We start from the raw sequence: 21,383 nt of genomic DNA on the forward strand, positions 1-21,383 counted from the left end.
AGTTCTGTATATGTTTCATCCGATTACAGCGTTTTTGCTTCAGGCCGCATCTGGGTGAAAGAGGACAGGCCATATCACGTGTCGTCTGCGACGACATTATGTCACGTAGGGGTGATATTTAATTTCCTTATCTTGTATTTTGTTATAAAGCTCCATTAGAATTTATTTTTATGATCGCCCATTGCGGATGAATCCCTTAATTCGGGAGCTTTCATATTCCGTTGTCTAGTCTTTCTTCTTTTCATCTTCTGCAGGACATATTTTCATTTGAGCATAACATGTGCTGCGAATTTTATTCTGTAGTTAACGCTTATTAAACATATCGAAATGAAATAATTTTATGAATTGTGTTTGTTAACTGGGCAATGAGAGTTTGAGAAGTTTGAATGAATTGAAGGAAATCCAAATTAGTTTTTAAATGAAGTGCTCTTGTGGTTCATTTTGAAAATTTTATTATTTCCGACGGAAGCATCTACCACGAATTTAGAAAATGAGTAAAGTTTTTTTCTGAATAATGAAGAGAAAAATATGAAAAAATTTATAAGCACAGTATATGCACTATTTGCATCCATGTGAAAATATATCCGTTTACGTACAGAGTATTTGCATTCATAGAATGGTGCTACTTTTTTATACACACGTACATAAAACTCCCTGCTATTGCCCCCACCCTAAAAATAACGTATGATACCCCTTCTGGAAGATATTCTTACAATACGAGATTCTTTTCCAATCGTCTGCATATGAATCCCCCGCAGAGTGTTTCTATATTCATCAGTTTGCTGTTGAGTTTTGTTTTTCTTTGAAACTATTTTCCAATGGAGACGTCACAACATGTGCTTGTATCTGGATATGCAGTGAAAAAGACCAACGATAAAATGGAAAGTGTTCCGCGTATTTTCCCCATTTGGTCTCAACATACGTTCAACTGGTGGCTAACACTTATGTACGTTTATGTGGCGAATAGATATCGTGAGGTAATGTTTGAAGTCCATTATTTGATTTAACTCATGGACAGGTGTATGTACATAACAATGCACTTCAGGTACAATCATGGCAATGCCCACCTCGAGCTTCTTCTATCCAAAATAACACCAATCATTTATGGATTGAATATGTTTAGGATATATGTATGTGCTTGCATATTTGCATAGACCTAGAAGCACGAGTGTCAACTTCTCCACTGCTTCTAAAAATAACAAGGTTCTATACCTCTACAAAACCCTAGCGTTCAAATTGATTGAAATTTGTTGCTTGTATGCGGCTAATTTACTCCACGATCACTGTAACTCATCAAACTTGTTTTCTGGGTATACACCCAGCGAAAGAATTATATGTGCAAAAATATATTTGGTATGATTTCTTTTTATAATAATTGTTATTATTCATTGAGTACGCAGATAACTTCGTGTATGTGTGTAGTTTCTTAACACAATCGGTTTTTTTCATTTTCGCTCTGTTGCGGTACCGTTATTTAACAAAAACCTGCGGCGGCGTCTGTCTGTTGAAGGAAATATTTATATGTGCATTTCAATAGGGATAGTGTTTTGAAGCGCGCAGTGTGAAAGTAATTACGTTTTGTGAGTATTTTAATCAGTAAGGAAATTCAAGAAGAAGGTAAATTTATATTTATAGATTAAAATAGTTATTTTTCGAACAGAAAAATTTTTTTTAAAGCACTATGCCACGTGGAACCACTCTGACGGAAAATGAGCGTGGGATCGTAATTGGTCTTCATGAATCTGGTATGAAAATTGGGGAAATTGCTGCAAGAGTTAATCGCCATCGGAATACGATTAGAAACTTTCTGGACGACTCTGAAAATTATGCCAAAATCAAGCGAAGTGGAAGAAAACCGATGGTTTGTGATAGGACCAAACGGGAAATCGGTCGCCTAGCTGTGTTCAAAAACATGAGTGCTGGACAAATTAAAGCAGAACTGGATCTGCAAGTGACTAGGCGTCGTATTCAACAAATTTTACATGAAAGCAGTAACATTCGATATGAAAACCGCAGTGCCAAACCCAGACTCTTCCCTCACCATAAGAAGGCACGTCTCCAGTTCGCTGAAAAATATAAATTTTGGCACGAAGAGTGGCGAAATGTCATCTTCAGCGATGAGAAAAAGTTTAATCTGGATGGACCAGATGGTTCCCAAAAGTATTGGCGAGATTCCAGACAACCACGACAGACGCGCTACTCCCGCAATTTCAGCGGCGGATCTCTGATGGTATGGGCAGGTTTCGGGTACCATGGAAAGACACCAATTTGCTTTATTTCGCATAAAGTCAACGCGCAGATGTACGTGGAACTCCTTAACGATGTATTGTTAGACTTTGCTGAAGATATTTATGGTGAGTCCTGGACTTTTCAGCAGACAACGCTTCAATACATTCTGCTAAGTTTACAAAGCAATTCTTTGCTTCCAAAAATGTGCCTTTATTGGAGTGGCCTGCTGTCAGTCCAGACTTAAATCCAGTGGAGAATTTGTGGAGTATTCTTTCTCAGCAAGTCTATAAAAATGGCCGCCAATTTGACACCCTCAAGGACCTCAAAGAAGCTATCAGGGAAGAACGGGCCAAAATCGACGATTCTACGCTCCATTCCTTAATTAATTCTATGCCATTTAGATTAAGTCAAGTGGTTTATAATAATGGAGACCATACTAAATACTAAAATATCAATTCTTGTTTTTATAGCTTATCTTTCTTATTTTTTTTATAATCTAATTTACTTTTGCACATATAAATATTTCCTTCGGAGCTTAATTTTTTCACTTTATATTGACTAAAAGAGCCAACAGAATAAAAAGGGCAATCTATTTTTTGTATTCTTATATTAAACCTGTTTCAATAAAAATATAAACAAAATCAAATAAAACCACTTATGTTATTAATTTCAAAATAATTGTTTGCACATATAATTATTTCGCTGGGTGTAGTAGAACGTTCATAGTCCATACGATAGCAAACAGAGACAATGTGAGCAGATTTGAGAGATTTGACTCGCTACCTTATGCCACTCAATAACTGCGTCATCTCTTCATGGATTCATGGCATCTATACATAGCCTGGTGTTTCAACGTACATATTTTTCGCATTTACTTGAGCCGAATTTCAGGTTGGTTTTTAAAAAAGCAAAGTGGTAGCTCCAGTGTACGCACTTTGTAAAGGTAGTGGCACCTGTCTTGCGCCGTCTGCTGCATGATCTGGTCTTGCTGTACTGAGGTATGGAATAACATACATACCTATAGATCAGCTGAGTCAGTATCAGAGCGAGTGAGCTGCAATCGGTACTACGCGCTGATCTGTGAGTGACGTGACCCACAGTTTTCTCGGATTTCCAGTGTTTTGTTTAGAGTAAAAGTTGAAAATTTCAATTATTAAAGCACTTGTAGGCAAGTCTTGAGTTACACGTTTGTGAGGCTAATCAACGCCAAGCCAATATATTGCTAACGAGTAAGTGATGAAAAGCTGATCTACTTCTACAAAAGTTTATTAAATGTTTGGATTAGTTTGGATGTGTGACATGTGAAGATTAGTCCAAAATTAATCTAAACTTGTTTGAACAAAACACTTGGCCGCATTTTAAGGTTCCAATATTCATCCTGTAACCTTTTGTATTGAACTTCATAGTTGTAAGCCTCGTTGATGCTGCTGTTATTCTTGTTGTCGTGGAGTCAAGCCAAGTGTCAAGTTTTAAAATTGATTAGTTAAGCAGCGCCGTTATAAAATTCGAAATTAAAATGGACACATATGTGAATCAACTAATTAAGCAGTGACAGTGACCAGGTTTCTTATTGCTCGGCTATGGAAAGCGATGAACTATCCAGGTACATGCAGACGTTTTTATTATAATATTATTATCACTATCACCCTTTTCTATAAGAATATTGAGGTTAAAAGTAGTGAACATATTTGGTATTCATGCATCGGACTTTAAACGAGAGCTGATTTTGAATGTGTTCCATGTAATGTACATATATGCTGTGTTTATTGTGCCTTTAAAGTAATAATAGCTTCATCATTATATCATATACATATAGCATTTAGCTACTTAATGTACAGCAATGCCGTCACAACGTAAGCCAAATGTGGAAATTAACTTCACTTCTTAAGCTCTATTCATACTTATGTTAGCAGCACGTAGCGTATCGTACACAACACAGAAAAAAGTATTCATACTTAGCAGCAGGAAACATACGGATAGTGGTAGCAGACACACAGGCTAAAGCATTCATACAAAACTATTTGCTTAGCGTCATATGAAAACCCCAAACCAATCATCAATCAAAACTAGGCTTCAGTGTCCATTTCCAATATGCAAATTAAACGTACTAAATTGAATTGAAAACAATTAGCATTATTGCATGCATCAGGAGTACAGGAAAATTTGCATCGAAACATGCCAATATAGCAGTCAGCACATTGGCATGGTGAAAGTATATTCATACTTTACAACAGATAGTGTATCGAACACGGCACATACTAATAATTATGATTCTGACATATGCTCTTCAGTGTCTGCGCGGATACGTTACATTCATTACTTGCAAATATGGATAATCACACACGCTAAGTATATATGCTTTTGTCTGTGCTGTGTCTGACACGCTACGTCAAGGTCCGGGAATTAGGATACTAGGACTTTACGACCATAGCGGCATCTTAAACCTGTTTTCAAGAAGATTTTCGGTATGTCCAATGGACTTCGCTACGCGCTTACCAAATAAGATGAAGTGAAAGACCGATGATATGTTTTTCAAGATTATGCGCCGTATTGTTCAACGATCGATCAAAAGTGGGTTGTGAAGTTGAAGCTATACTTCCTTAATGCACACAACATATCTTAATAGTATTCTAGGGTATGCCAGTGTCCTCCAGGCGCAGCTACCTTAGAAATGCCAGGATATGTTCCCGGATTAGACGCGATCCCATTCTTAAGCGAAATGTAACAATTGCAACTAACAGTGGAGCTGCTATTAACGTTTTAGAGTTAGTAATGGCATTCTTTAAGTTGCAGGGAAGACCTGAACTGTTTGGACCGTTCCAATACCGGTTTTCACCGTTTCTTGAAAGTGGCAGGCAATTTTCACGAAACTAATCATCAAAGCCGTCTAAAGGTAGATCAATTATGCAATCTCCAAGAGGTCCGCATGATATTGAACTTGCCAATCATCAATCAACTGTTCACTATCAGTCAACAAACCGTTTGCCCCATCGTATTGTTAGACAAATTTTCGGTTATAGTTTTGCTGATTGTTTTTCGACTTGCTTTTATAGCTTCTAAGGGAAATAATTTTTTTGCATTGAAATTATTTAAGGTATTGCTGATTACATTATATTTAAGTAAATTTACTAAAGCATTTTGAATTGATTTGAATAAAGCTATATTTTCCAATACAATTTCTTCGCCTCGAAAATAACACAGATAAGATTGTCAAGTTGTGGGTTTAATATTGACAAAAGCAAATGGTAAGCAAATGTATGAAAAAGAGGCGTACTTCGATTTTTATACCATATTATAAAACGCGAAGATATTGCGACACCTTCAGTAAGAAGTTTATCCGATCTTCGCACAAAAATCAAATAATCCATATTACGTTTTTTGCAACATTAGATCATGACCATGTTTTGAAATTCAATGTCAAAGAGTTGCCCAAAATAAGTTTCACAAAACAAACTTGGTATTCATATATTTGCCACAAAGAATTTTGAAATGGAACGTGGAGCAGAAACCAAGGTATCCCATTAAAATAATTCATGCGGAAACTCGATTTATTCAAATCTTATGACATGAAAAACCAGTAGTTGGGTTCCAATTTCATAACGCATAATACATACATATGTAAACATCATTGATAGACATGTATTTGATAGAATGCTGGCTATTTGTTTAAATTATTAGGAAGGCAAGGACGGTAGTAAATTATGTTTCATGTCTGAGAGAATTAAATGATTTCATCCTCACAATTTCGGCAAAAATTGCAGACTATCAAAACATATACTATTGCTGTGTATTTCAAATGTTGCGAGAACTGGATTGTATTTAGTTTGTTTATGAAAGAAGTCAAAATGTGGAGCAGCAAGTTTTTCTTGGAATTTTTATTTATTGAGAAAGAAAATGAAAATTAGCTTAGAATAACTGAATCTTGGTCATACAAGTAGAACCGTAGACGATTTAGTTCGGACAACATGGTTGCATTTTGAAACGGTTTCATGGGTTCTGTGAATCACGGTCGGGAATGTATATATGTATGTATGTTGAATTAAGCAAGAGGTAAAAGACGCGGCGGCCTATATACTTATGCAGTACTATCATGAATTTGGCTTAATTTTTATTTCGTATTATTTTCCTCGGTGCCTACTGGTAGATTCAGCAAACATCCAGTTCTGTTTTTCATTTAATGTAGTGATGAATTAATTATAGTCGAACCTGATTAATTCGAAATCGAAGGAACCAACGAAAAGCTTGGAATAATCCAAAATTCAAAGTACGGAAGTTGGTAGTAGGAAATTCAAGGGACCCCAGAGTTGCAATTATCCAGATTCCACTATATTATAATTAACGCTGCGCAAGTGAATATCTCCTGGAAGCTTTTCTCACAATGTCGATAGGGTCTGCCTTCATACTCTCATTTATTATATTTTCTTTCAATAGTGCTATCGCTATGGATATTTGCCACCTTTCGTTCTGCATCTCAGAAGGCAATTACATGGTATTGCTTCTAAAACAGCGGACATATTTCTATGCAGGGAAACGGCTACAACTTTTGTGGTACTCAACACACATCCACCAAAACTGATTGGTTCATTAATTATATCGCAAATATAATACAGTCGAATAATTGCTGGAGAATCGATTTATTGGCTGCGAACTTATGTCCTTTTTTAAAAAAAAGTGATTGCAACAATGTTCATATTTATTGTCACCTATTCTGTTTCTCTCAGATTAAACGCTTTAACCGAAAAATCGGGGCTGTGTAAAATTCTTGCCTATAGATTGAAGGCAAAAGATAGTTATTATGTTTAACGAAGTTCCTGTTATAGCTTTCGACTAAAGGCAGTATATATAAATCTGGCCAGAGTCTAGTGATCAAACAAATTTGCTTGATAAACAGCTTTGCCACGAATGTACACTGTTACTACTGTATATAAAATTTACCAGCATTTATATCCAGAAATCTGTCTGTATGAAAAGACGATTATTATCACAGTGGAAGCGAAATCGAAATGATTTCTATTCATTTCAAACTTTTCCCCACAGAGGTATGTAGATATGAAGTACGTAGTATGCAAACAATAGACGTTATTACAATTTCGTTAAAGTGGTGAGCGAACATCATCAATCTTTAACAGTGAAGTTCAGTTAATTTTTCTCAATATTATTGAAAACTCCAATGCTAAGTTCATTTCGAATATCAAGGTTATTGGCCTGGCTCGATTGGATGCAAGCACGATGTTCATGGATTATTGTTGTATTTTGATTCGTATCTCTTAAAGAACTGATTAGATGTTAATCTATTTGCGTCAGCGCTTCCTGTACACGATAGAAAACTTTGATTTCACTTTCGTTTTACTACGAACTGATTAAGAAGATCTATGACGTATTTCTCTCGCTTTGATAGTTGGAGCTAGTAAACCCATTATTAGCATGCAAGAACATATGATAGAGGTACAATTTTTTCCTAATGGACGTTTTAATTCTTGCTAAAATATTGTGTAAGTTTGACCTGCGTTTAGTGATTTCAATTTTCAGGATGCGGAATAGGAATTAGCAACACAATATCTGGATAAAAAAAATTGATGTAGATGCCAGGAATGCTAGAAACTCGATAAGAAAAATAATAATTACCTGTGTGACTGTCAATCGAATTTTCGAAAAATTTCACAATGCAAGGGCTGGTGGAGAAGAACCAGTGCAGAATGTGCGGTTCATTGTTAGAGACATTGGACCTTTTCATTTCTGGCTGTACTGTTATAGCGCCGGTGGACAACTGGCATGGACAGACATTATGCTATATGTAAGGTGACTCATCAAACTTTGCATAAAAGCAGGGATTGATAATGATCACTTGCCGATTTACCGATAGGAATCGTAAGCAGTACTACATATGACATGTATTGAGGTATCAACAAGTTTTAACTGATCGCCATATACCGCACAACAACTCTGACTTGCTTGTTAGTTGATAAGATTCGAGAGGGTGGTTGTAGTTCAACTCAACTGGGAGTTCAAAATATTCTGGAAACGTGCTCGATGTTAGGGGGAGTTTTCGTCGGATTTTTTCATTAATCTACCTCCGGCCACCATCATCAAAATCCCTATATATTTTTAAGTAAGTGAGATCGTCCGAGTCGAACTGCTTGGCATTGAGTGCTAGTATCAAGTAAAATCCGGCATTTGACGAGACTGTGATAACTCGGAAAAAAATAACAATGATAGCCGGTCCCGGTTGTGCCAGAAGTGTGAATGATTGTAGTCCACCGTAGTGTCTCTGGGGTCAAATGGGGAAAGGCCACGAATTTTGAGCTCTTGCAGATTATTCACTGTGGAAGCTATCACCGCACCTGACAGTTAGGTATAAAAATACTAACAATGATGAGAACGAAGGAAAAGGCGCAATGGTTGAGGGGGTAGACTGTCAGCCTCTCAATCTCGCTCCTCTGAGTCCGAATTCCAGTCGTCATGGTTGGCTGTGTTTGTTTCGTTGTTGTGAGTTTATCACTTGCCCATCTTTAAATGTGATGATAGTGAAGAGCATATGACGCGGGTTGCAGACCAGTACCAATGGCATCACAGTATCACGTCACATTGCAAAGAACAGTTTCGACTGCCTACTGATATGTCGCTACTGCAACTAAAGTCACTTGTGCATTATTGTGCATGTGCGGCTGTCAGGTCGCACGGTCGGAAGATTCTCTTTGGTGTTATTTATTTGAGTGATCAAGAGATTCAGCATGGAAAATTCGTGTGGATCGCCGGCGCGACTCATTAAGGCAAGACATTTCTATTCAGACTTAAGTCAACACTGTCAATGTCTAGCATGCTGATTTGGAGAAACCCCGGGAGTATTAAACTGACCGGGAGTATTAAACTGATTTGACTCAGGTACCTCTCACGATGTAAATCTTTCTATTATCAATGAGATTTGAGCTATGACCTTCCGCTGCGAGAACCTAGCGCTCTACCCACTAAGCCATCCAGACACGATAAGAACACTCAAAATTTAATCAATATGATCGGGTTTACACAATTCAGCAAAGGTATGGTAAATGCAGTAACTCATGTTATAGCTAGATTTGTACAAATTCATTAGATAATATAATTTAAACATTTATTTGAATTTTTTAATTTCTTTATCAATCCACTAATTATTTTTGCTATAAAATAATGAAATAAAAGTCAACAGTAAAACTGGTAAATACGAAATAATGGTTTCTATTATAATCCATTCCAATTGGTAATCTTTATGAGGCAATTTTTTTATCATTATATCCAATTAATTTGCAAAGATTGTCCATATGTATGTTATATAGGTATATAAGCAGTACGTGTTGAATTGGCAATTCAAATTTTATCCCATTTTCATCACGAATATTGCTTCCCCTATTCTGTTGTTGCTTGCACCTCCTGTATTTTGCAATAGCTGTTATTTGAGTTATGTTACCTTACGCTAAAGAATTTATTTTGCAATGCATACATGAAATGAAACGAAGATAAAAATGTTACCAAAATTGAAAAGCAGGAAACTGTGCTTGTAATAGTTGCATGTGCACAATTCGTAACATAACACGATTGTAAAAGCCTAATCTGTGCCGGCAAATTCCAAACCATAATGCGAAAAACGCGTTGAGTAAAACCTCTCCGAATATATAGATCCACATTAACCTCAGCTACTTGTTGGCTTTCGGGCTATGTATCCACACACATATATTTTATATTTATTCAGTTGCATATCTCGTTGATCATAGACGATGTCGTTGCGCCATTAGTTTTCATCTTTCCAACGAATAATTATCGAAGTTTTGAAGTTGTTGCCGTGTTCCACCTGTTTGTACATATTTTATATGTATACCTCTGTATAAACCATGAATTTTGAAAATAAAGAAGTGTTTTTTTTGGTTGACAACATAGAATTACTTTTACAATAGCAACTAAAATATTAGAAATCAGAAAATGCAGGTAAGTTCCGCTACAATGATAGCATTTTTGAGAATTATTGGAAATTTCAGGTGCTAAGCCCAACTGCAGATCAATTTGGCCAGCCTCTACACCCACTTTCTTCAAAAAGACCGTCTACACATAAGGTAACGATGGTAATTATTAATTTAATTTAATTAATTAATTATTAATTTGTTGGGCATGGTAAGCAAGTTATCCATCGTAAGTAGCTTAGCTGGAATTTAATTATTATTATTATTTCCTGTTAAATTCTGTAGGTACCTGGTGTATACTTTCTACTTCCATAGAATCTTTGTTCGGTTTTTGAGCAAGTTTTTGGCTAAAAGATCAGAACAGCATTCGTATTATAAATTGTTGTCTCTACTGAACTTTTGGAACTTTGAGGTTGTTATATGCTCTTGGTTTTAGGTAAGACCCATTTGCGGTAATTTTCACTATAGCGCTTCACTGCCTTCGATTGCCAGAAACTAGAGACTTTGTATGTAGTGCGCAAATAACCCTGAAAAAGGCCCTTATGATCTAGCTGGAAAGTTGGTTAATGAAGGAAAAACGGAACTTGCCGAAATGGATTCTTATCATTTACACAAAACTATTGCGAGTTCAATACTACCGAATGAATTAACTATCATCATCATCAACGCCGCAACAACCGGTATCCGGTCTAGGCCTGCCTTAATAAGCAACTCCAGATATCCCGGTTTTGCGCCGAGGTCCACAAATTCGATATCCCTAAAAGCTATCTGGCGCCCTGATCTACGCCATCGCTCCATCTTAGGCAGGGTCTGCCTCGTCTTCTTTTTCTACCATAGATATTGCCCTTATAGACTTTCCGGGCTGGATCATACTCATCCCTACGGATTAAGTGACCCGCCCACCTAACCTATTGAGCCGGATTTATCCACAACCTGACGATCATGGTATCGCTCATAGATTTCGTCGTTATCTAGGTCACGGACTCGTCCATCCTCATGTAGGGGGCCAACAATTCTTCGGAGGATTCTTCTCTCGAACGCGGCCAAGAGTTCGCAATTTTTCTTGCTAAGAACCCAAGTTTCCGAGGAATACATGAGGACTGGCAAGATCATAGTCTTGTACAGTAAGAGCTTTGACCCTATGGTGAGACGTTTCGAGCGGAACAGTTTTTGTAAGCTGAAATAGGGTCTGTTGGGTGACAAAAACCGGGCGCGGATTTCATCATCGTAGTCGTTATCGGTTGTGATTTGCGACCCTAGATAGGAGAAATTGTCAACGATTTCAAAGTTGTATTCTCCTATCCTTATTCTTCCTGTTTGACCCGTGCGGTTTGATGTTGTTGGTTGGTTCGTTTTCGGTGCTGACGTTGCTATCATATACTTTGTCTTGCTTCATTGATGTGCAGCCGCCTGCTCGATCTGGATGAAGGCAGTTTGTACGTCTCAGGTGGTTTTTCCCATGATGTCGATATCGTCAGCATAGGCCAGTAGTTGGGTAGGCTTAAAGAGGATCGTACCTCTTGCATTTACCTCAGCATCACGGATCATTTTCTCGAGGGCCAGGTTAAAGAGGACGCATGATCTCGTATCCCCTTGTCGTAGACCGTTGGTGATGTCGAATGGTCTTGAGAGTGATCCTGCTGCTTTTATCTGGCCTCGCACATTGGTCAGGGCCAGCCTAGTCAGTCTTATTAATTTCGTCGGGATACTGAATTCTCTCATGGCTGTGTACAATTTTACCCTGGCTATGCTATCATTGAAAACATTATCTACTTTAATGAGAAAGAAGTAGTGATTCCATATGTTTGACCAGCTCATAAGGTTTGAAATAAATCAAGGTTTCAACAAAAAATTAAGATTCAAAAAATGTGGATATAACATAATTCCGAAAATACTAAGAGCCTCTTTTGAAAATTTTAGGTGTTCTTACATTTTGAAAATAGCAAAAAAATTGAAACCCTAATTGGTCAGGTACATCACATTATCATACTAGTGACAGGCTCAAGAAGTTAAACTCTTTTAAATGATGTATACTATATACATTGGATATTTAAAACTGAAATATTTAAAACTTCCATCGGGTTTGATTTAGATAACACTTTGCTTCGACGTGGAATTGTGATTAATTTCGTTTCGATATTGTTGTTTAATTGGGACGCAGTGCCTTTTTATGTGTTTATGGAACAACACTGAATCATGTTAGAAGGTTTCTTCTTCAATGGACTTGCGCTTTCCGAATGTATGTATTATAAACAATATATATAACACTTCAGAAAAGTTAACTTGCAAAGTTTAGTGTACTGCAGTATGCCTCAATTTATCCAGTGTTTTCAGTATAGATCATTAAGTTGTTATTGGTTAAGGGTTGAATATTTTTTGCTAAGAATCGAGTTTAGACGTACTACTTGTTTTCTAATCAATTCGAAATTTCAAATTCATAGGAAATCTCAATATTAGGCAATACTTTCAGAATGGATATCAGAACGTATTACTTTCACTTTATAGTAACATTAATAAAAATTGCAAAAAAAATACTCCGGCGATCCGGTCATGGCCTTCATTGCCTTGAAAAATGAAGTACGGATCATGAACGAGGACGAAGTGCAAATAATTCCGCCAATTTCTTAGAAGTATCTTACGTTGGGTGATAAAAATAAAAAATAAAATTGTAGGTTTTGATTTTTAAGGTATATGGAATTAAGAAAAGCAAAAAAAAAACGATTTTCGAAAATTGTTCATGGTTATAGTACAGAAAAATACGTGTTAGGATATACTGACGTCTTCTACACCGATGGCTCAAAAACAGAAAATCGTTCTGGAGCCGGAGTCCATCTCTCGAACAAAAACGAGAAGTGGGATTTCGCCTTGGGACAATATACCACGGTCTTTCAGGCTGAAGTGTACGCGATCCTGAGAGCGGCAACCTGGATGATTGACGAGCGATTGAAGCGCAGGCGCATAGAAATCTGTAGCGATAGTCAAGCTGCAATGAGGGCGTTGATCACTTCAATCGTTCAGGAGTGTAGAAATCGATTCTATCGACTCTATTCGATTCCATTTTCTAGATTCAGTACGGTAGAATTACTCTGGGTATCTGGTCACTGTGGTAAAGAGGGAAATGAAATGTCGGAGGCCTTAGCAAAAGAGGGTTCAAGGCTTCAACTTCCCCCACGAAGTAGCAACTGGAGTGTCAGTAGCATTGGCTGACTCTGCTATCAAAAACTGGGAACAAGCTTCCCATAATGACAGGTGGCGGAGCCTTAATGCTGCTAAACAGACCAAAATTTCCCTGTTAGAACCAAACAAACATACTGCAAAGTTTAGCCTGTCGAAAATCAGGAAGACTTGCAGAAGTATTGTGGGCATTCTGACTGGCCATAGTTCATTAGCTGGGCATATGTTTAGAATAGGAATTATCTACAATGACATGTGTCTATCCTGTAATGAGGAAGCGGAATCCACTGACCATTTTATATGTGAGTGCCTCACCTATGGACGCATCAGACATCAGATTTTTGGTGCTGATGTGCTCCAATTAACGGCATCCACTAACGGAAATCCTGGGATACATAAACCAAGCCGGGATATTCCGTTAGACGGGGGAATCGAGTACAATACTCTCCCCCACCTCAAACACACACACACAGTACATAGTGCAAAATTAGATAAACAAAATGTGTTGTACATTTTAAGTTTCCATCAAAATCTCATTAAAGTTTCAGAACGATCGTGTATTTGAAATTTTAAGTGCAACTTAATGCAATTTTGACAAATTCCAAAAGGTGTTTTTTTTTGGTAATGCTGTGTTGTCCAAATGGCTCACTGGTTAGGGCCCCAGGTTGCTGCAACGGAAGGTTTCGGTTGAAACGTTGCTGGTGGCAGAAGGGTTGGTATCGAAGTTGGGTGTCGAACATCAGCCGATTCAACTATGAACGAGTGCTCAAGTCGAATCAGCGTAATAACCCGGGACTTTTTCGGCATCGATTATTATTTTTATTCATATAATGCTAAGCAACAGAATGCATTTTTTCAGCAAAAGAAACGATATCATACAAGATAGTTAAACATGCATGGGAGTGGGATCTTGCTCAATAGGCACATTTCTTGACTATTATTAAACTGACTTCGCATCGCGGAATGATACCTGCGATATGTCTGCTGAACCGAGTTAACCCTATCTTGCTTGTGAATAAGTTGCACATCGAGAATATGTAGTCCGAGCTTCTACAAACGACATTTAATCTTATTAGATGTTTTTATTCGTAAAAGTGAAACATGCGCACTCACTAGTTGAAATTTTGTTTGTAATTTTATATTGTAGATTTTTTCCTCATTCTCGTACGTATTTAAACTCATAAAACTAGTTTTATTACAATCGCAACGTATGTATACATATGTTAAGACAAGAAAACTGTTTTGTTGATTATCGTTTTTTAACAGTAATACTGATGCTTCTAGGTCTCGTACTAAGACCGGAATTATCCAAATTACACATCTTGTTGAATCTAAATATATTACAGTTTATTTTGAGGTTTTTGGCCCGCGCGAGTTATGAATCCAATTGAAATTTCCGTTAAGCAAAAAATAAGATTTTTTGAAGAAGCAAAAGGTATATTATATCTTCAAATAAACTTTGATTTCGAGGAAATGCGTTATATGTTGCTACCATCAATGCATATGTTTCTGTGTAATTTAGATATTACAAATTATTTTGAATTGGCCCCATTAGATTATATACGAAGAAAGCTATGATTTCCCCACTAGAGATATGCCAATTTTTAATTACAAATCGATAGAATTTTTTGATTGGCATATTTTTAGTGCTGAAAAATCTCTCGTAATTCGTTACAGCCATTGGAATTCGCGATAGTAAAATTCTCCAATTTTTACAATTACAGTTTCTGAAAATGGGTAATGTGTGTTTGAAAATTGGTAAAAGTGATTGATTTTATAGCTTGAGCATTTTGAAAGTTTTTTCCATACGTCCAACTTGGAGGCTGCTTCTAATTGAATAGTTAGTGAGTTTCGCGAAAAGTGATGCTTATTTTCAATGCATGAGTTTGGTGTTAGAGAAAAATGGTTGATTTGTTATTGGTTCTCAGTGTACGCAATTTTCGTTCCGTAGGAAGTGCCGGTATAAAAACTTTCGAGACTCTTGTTGATTTGAGAACACAGAAGTATAATATCTGTTTATGCCCACTGATGCCCTAATGAAAATATAAGTATGCTTGCTTGACACCTTAATAAATTCACTAGAAATTAGTATGTAACATATCTAATTTGTGTAGATTTAAGATGCGCTTATGGATATATTTAAGTTTCTGTAATTCAGTTGTCATACCTGGTGCAATAATTCTAATTATTTCCTGTGTTTTGAACCCAAATAGACGAGTTTACTCAATGGTAACAAAGACTTATGGCAAAATTATTGACCCATAATGTAAATAAAGCGACAAGCGCAAAGCATTATATTCAAATAAATAACTCAAACGGATTTTTTACATATGCACACTGACATTTCGATGCTAGTTAACTATTCCAACTTGCTCCATAATGACCCGCAACTACGACGAGTGTCCTTCGCGATCATGCCCTTCTCATTTTCCCCGGGAAAGGTCTCGATTTTCCAAGTTTTTTGAGTAAATGGAAATAGCGAGATAGTGTCTTCCTATTACATGATCCAGCAAGGTGTTGTCATAACTCATTCTGATATGCAGATCAGTTATCAAGATCATAAAGACCATCTTTAGAAAGCATGTCATCTTAGTTTGCACGTGCAGATGTATTGGAAATTTCTTTTGGTGCGTAATCCAGTACTATCTGATTTTCTTTAGCTGACACTGGGATCTCATAATCGAAATCTTGTTTGTAGTGGTTTCACTACAAACACTACACCCCAACTTTATTGTATATCTCAGGTTCTAATCGACATCGGATTCCCATCTATTTCAGGAGTGAGAGGAGGACTTCGCAGCCTACCGCTGGAAATTTTGTTCAAATTCGAGGAGACGGGCATTCTAAGCACCTTCGATACCGCTATCGAGGACCTTGCGCACATTACAAAAAACCAACCATAGCCCGTGTTCGATAGCTAGCAGTCTTTACAAATATAGAGTACTTTTATTGAAAAAGGAGTCACTATTTCATTGGGATATTCATTGCTTCGAATAAGCAGTAATTACTATCCGCAGCAAGTAAGATTTAGTCCACTGAGATGCCAAGATGTCTTTCTTAAACGTTGATGTAGCAAATATTGTTGCTAAGAAATCACTTAGGAGAAATTGAGATATCGTTCATAATCTGGAGAACTAAATGCTAATAAATGATCCAATTTGCAAGTTATATGCACATTACCCTCAATCGACCTATTCAAAGCATATAATTATGTACAAAAAAAGAAAGAAAGTCAAAGTTGGTTAATTTAAAAGGTCGCAAAATATTTACATTTTCAACTTACTTTGCTTTTATATTGCGCCAATTAATGCATACTGTAACCGGTTACTACCTACCGTTATCTCAAGACTAATTGAACAATATCTTTGAATGTTGATAACAAATATCATGTGCTGGCAGTTGTACATACTATTTCTTTGGTAAAAATGAACTAAGTGTGTACTCGCTTGATAAAATGAAAAACTATTATTTTGTTTTCGTTGGCTATTTGGCAATTTAGAGATAAGACTTTTTTTTATGCTTTTAGATTCCGATAAAAAATTGTCAGCTGAAGACTGCTATGGTCTTTCGGATTCTTCTGGCGACAACGAACATCATCAAAAATACACAAACGAAATGATTCATTCGACATCATCAGATATAGTTACGGATTCGGAAGGGCTAATTCTTCCACGTAAATTGGCTAACCCGTATTTAGAATCACGGGACCGTCGCGATCTACATAGGGAATTGTTATTTAATCAAAAAATGTAAGTAGTAAACATATTATTCTTCTTGTTTCATTCCAAGTGCTGGATAATCCGTATTGTTTCTGTTCGATGTTGTTTTGTGGTTTCATTGGTAGTTTCGCTTCCTTATTTGGAAATAAGTTTCAGAGAAAGTTTTGCAAGGTGTGACGGAATTGGAAAATTGGGTGCTTGCCCGAACTTTGTCAATCTAAATACTTTCTTGTGTTAGTTTCGATAGAATTTTGATGCGTCGTCCTGGAAGGCTTTTCGAACAGTCTGATTAACTCTGTTTTAACTTTTTTTAAGTCGGCATTTCAATTCACATTTAACTTGTCACACCTTTTCAGTGGACGAAGTGTAATTGGGCAGAAATCAGAATTGGAGTGTGCCCTCCAAAAACAAAAGGAACGCCAGTTCATTTTGGAACAGCAACAACAACAAGATAATAGTCGAAATGATTTGGAAGATGAATTTTCCAAAGTAATGATGGAACGTGCACAAAAGCTAGAAAAATCAAATTTACAGCAGGAAGAAGAGCATGTGGATCCACAATTAAATTTAGAGTATCTTAACGCCAGAGCGAAACTGCGGGATGTTCGAAGTAATGTCAAATAATTGTTTTAGAATTAAGCTTTTTTCGCGAAATGTTATCATTTATATGTACTTATAACTTAGGTAGGCTCAAATATGAATGGTGCGCGATAATTCCCTTTCATTTTGTTATGTTGCAGAATTTGCAAGTCTTAAATATTATTTCGTACATATTTTGTTAAACTTAAATACAATTTGAATCATCGCATGTTTATTCACAATGTTGACGTTTACCCGTAAATTTCAAATTGAGCTCCGTGTCAATATCAGCTCCGTGTCAATATCAGAACAATTATAACAAGGAAAATAAAAGTGAATATTTTAAAAATCTGAGAATTGTTGGGGCCTTTTGTGGCAAACTGACGTAAGTTGCTTTGAATACATTAGCCTTTTGTTTTCTTTTAGTTTAATAACAAAAATAACAAATCAGATGTAGAGAAGCAGTACTTTTACTGAATCTATGATAATAAATTTTAAAAGAAATTCGTTGGTCTATTTGAAAAATTGGAACCAACAAATTGGAAATATTTTGAAAATTGTCATCAAATGTCAAAGCGTTCTAACAAATACATCTTGTCCTTCTAGGTCCATTTATTGCACTCCTGGAGAATACTCTATCGCCTAGGCAACTGTCTTACATAAATGATGGAACCAAATTGATGTCACGCTTTGCCATGCTACCGCATAATGTTGGGAATATTTTCATGTCAATGATAACAAGTCCCCATAGTGCTTACCTTGTACAGCAACATGCCTATATATTAATCCCTAGATATATACGATTGTGTATATTTTCTCTACTATTTATATTATGCACACAGTAACATGTTCATATATCTTTATTAAAAATGAACTTAAGCGAAAAACGCATTACCATACTATGCTGCGAAAGGAGGGTGAATACTTCAGTCACCACGTTCATAAAATAAATGATGCTTAAACGTGCCTATTTGCCAAATGTAGGACATGTTGTGAATGGAATCTCTTTTGGGTTTGAGCGAGGTCCTGGGAGCAGTTCTTTGTAGCCAACATCAAGAGTTAAGTGCCGCACAAAGACCACCACTGAAAACTCCGTAGGAGGGATTTGATTGTGGGGTAGAATGAGCATAGTAAATGTTTTTTCTCTTCAGGATCTGTATCTGGATGTCGTAAGCGTACTATTCATGATGCACCTTCAGGAGGACTATGGGCTCGTATATGTGATTCTTAGACTTTTATATAACTCATATATTTCGAAGTGTCTGCGTTGGTAATCGGATAGTTTACCGAGAGCAATATTCACGATTATTGAATTTTCGGTATTTCCGATCCGGTGTGAAAACAATGTATCATATTCATGTAAATGAAACAGTTTGAAAGTGAAGCAAATATCTGCTTATTTGGAGACTTCATTTTGCAGGCAGTGACCTCGTACTCATCCAGGAGTTAGAGTATATCAATTCATGTGCTGGTATATTTATTTAAAACCAATGTAAAATGCATCTCATATAACCGGATGTATTTTGCGAGATATTTTTCAATTCCAAATGAATCCACGATAATTATTATAGTTCAACCGTTTCCCAATATATTATGGGACAAACAGAAGAAGATTTTTCATTCTTTATGTTACTGACCCATTCATTATACAGTAGACTCACAAAATAACGAACCACCAAGAAACAAACATTCCCAAATATCCAAAAGTTTTTCAAAATTATTCACTCTAAATAGGGAAAGTCGCTCGCAATAACAAACATAGTTTACAAGACTTTCAATATAATTTAAATTTTTCGAACCAAATGCTTCGTGTCTCTTTCCTCTACAAAAATCGCAATATGTTACTTTACTTGGACTATATCCGTGCAATCGTGACAAAGATATGAATTATGTTGGTCGAGCCGCCAGGTTTGCAACCTTGTGAACTGATCCTTAAAATTAATGCGGTCCACCATTAAGTAGAATGCGGGCTCAGGACTACTCTATCCTTAACCGAAACAGATGTTGCCAATATTTTTAAACAGACGGAGGGACCAGCTTTGCAGCAAACCCTGCTGAAAGCATTATTTGTGGCAACCTTTGGAATCACGATCAGAACAGCGATATTACTCGCATACTACGCTACACTTGATGGGATTTATCGTTATGTCGGAGCTCAAACGTATCAGGTTCGCACACTGCGATGAGAGAGAGAGAAGTTCTTCCCAGGGTACCACCATCTTACCTCGCGTAACCTTAGAACGCCCAGTCTATACCGCTGACATTTCCGTTCAAGTTAAAAAATGCTATCACTCTGGAAGACCTCGATACTATTGGATACTATAGGAATGTGCGCACATTCTAGCATGCAATTTGTGTCGTTTGATAAAAACTGAAGGTGCTAGTCGACAAGCCTGAGCAGAATTCTAGATTTGCCGATTGCTAATCTTTGCAGCTTTTAGTGGCCTTGTATGACAAGCAGGGAATACTTTGAATGGATTCCTTGTCCCCCATTCGTAGGTGAGTCCCTATATAAGCGGGGTATCTATCTCGACTTAACAGTGAAAACTACTAGTTAGGTTTGTTCCATTTGTATCCGAATACACCTAGATGTTGCACGGCCATTTAGACTATAGCGACTACTGCCCTGTTCTCTCTCAAACTATAGTTCTATAGTTCGATCAACATAATTCATACTCTTGTCGGGTTTTTGATTAGATATATACGGAACCAACCACATCAGTAGCTGTTTCAGTCACACTGTTCCGCATAACAGAGGCGCGAGGCAGCTCCTGATGCCCTGTGATCTGAACCGTCAGCCAACGTGGGATTTTGTAAGTATATACGGAACCAACCACATCGGTAGTTTTAAAAAAGTATTTAATCAGGGGTACAGGAACTGAAGCGTTTATCGGATGAATTGCATGAACGTTACACTGTGCTTCAGTGGTTTCCCTCCAAATACCTTCCCTACATTTACAGGCAACAATAGATCATTGCAACATTGGGGCTCTGATGCTAGGCTGGTTACTTCCCTGTTATCTGTGAAAAAAAATGTTGTAAAATGTAACTTAAATTCCATAATTGAACCTCTGACATACGATTGAGAGTCACTCAACGACATCAAGAGAAACGGAAAACCTAAGCATCATTTGATTTGGACGAATCAACTAGGAGAATTCATCGCCTGTGTTTATTACCGTGTTACCAATTTGCAACGGAATCCACGATTATTTGTCTTCAAAATCAACATCTTGGAAATCCATCACCAAGAGTGCGCAGAAATGTTGCGCATCATTGGAAATTACCATCGCTCCAATCATATGCCAACCGCAGAAATCCTCGAAGGGCTGAAACAGAAAGTTGCGGGAAGCTCCAATTATATCCGCAGGTATCAAAAAAGTTCTAGTTCTTTCAAAACCAAGAGAATTTTACAAAAATTTCATCAACTCAGGTCAGGAAAAAAACTTCGACCTGGATCCGGCAGAAGGCTTCTGGAAAAGTGTTTGGAGCCAACCCAGCCGTTGCAATTTGGAATCAGCGAGGCTTCCACATCTTAAGCGTTCATCCGAAGCTCGCCCCGAATTAAAATAGCCCTTGAAAAGACAAGTAATTGGAAGGTATCAGGAGTTGATAATCTTCCCAAATTCTGACTAAAATGATTCAAGAGCGCTCACAGAATATTGGCAAGTCATTTTAATCAGATGATTGCCGATCCGAAAGAACCATTTTTTCACGAAGAGTTATCCTCTTCTCATCTCATCGCTAAGGAACA

The 21,383-nt window shown here is 37.0% G+C and overlaps 1 protein-coding gene across 17 annotated transcripts; it reads left to right on the forward strand.

Annotated features, from left to right (window-relative positions):
* The first annotated feature begins 781 nt into the window (after positions 1-781).
* Positions 782-19,034, forward strand: LOC119660467 (protein FAM107B). 17 transcript variants are annotated; one of them, XM_038069044.1, is made up of 6 exons: positions 3,146-3,458; positions 3,636-3,832; positions 10,236-10,319; positions 16,858-17,080; positions 17,407-17,660; positions 18,236-19,034. In XM_038069044.1, the coding sequence occupies exons 4-6, from the start codon at positions 16,947-16,949 to the stop codon at positions 18,472-18,474; spliced, it is 627 nt and encodes a 208-aa protein (XP_037924972.1). In that variant the 5' UTR covers positions 3,146-3,458; positions 3,636-3,832; positions 10,236-10,319; positions 16,858-16,946; the 3' UTR covers positions 18,475-19,034. The 17 variants fall into 17 exon arrangements, 16 of the variants coding, with proteins under 16 accessions (XP_037924979.1, XP_037924964.1, XP_037924972.1 ...); XM_038069043.1 differs by having other exon boundaries at positions 10,236-10,310; XM_038069042.1 differs by lacking the exon at positions 10,236-10,319 and adding an exon at positions 16,110-16,351 and having other exon boundaries at positions 3,147-3,458.
* Positions 19,035-21,383: the final 2,349 nt, after the last annotated feature.

This window comes from Hermetia illucens, chromosome 6, assembly GCF_905115235.1.
Source record: "Hermetia illucens chromosome 6, iHerIll2.2.curated.20191125, whole genome shotgun sequence".
Lineage (NCBI taxonomy): Eukaryota > Metazoa > Arthropoda > Insecta > Diptera > Stratiomyidae > Hermetia > Hermetia illucens.

Coding starts and splice junctions, on each gene's coding strand:
- LOC119660467 (XM_038069035.1), top strand. CDS start 14,408: ATGTTTTTATTCGTAAAAGTGAAACATGCGCACTCACTAGTTGAAATT. Junction 17,081..17,406: donor TTGTTATTTAATCAAAAAAT/GTAAGTAGTAAA, acceptor ACACCTTTTCAG/TGGACGAAGTGTAATTGGGC. Junction 17,661..18,235: donor GAAACTGCGGGATGTTCGAA/GTAATGTCAAAT, acceptor TTGTCCTTCTAG/GTCCATTTATTGCACTCCTG.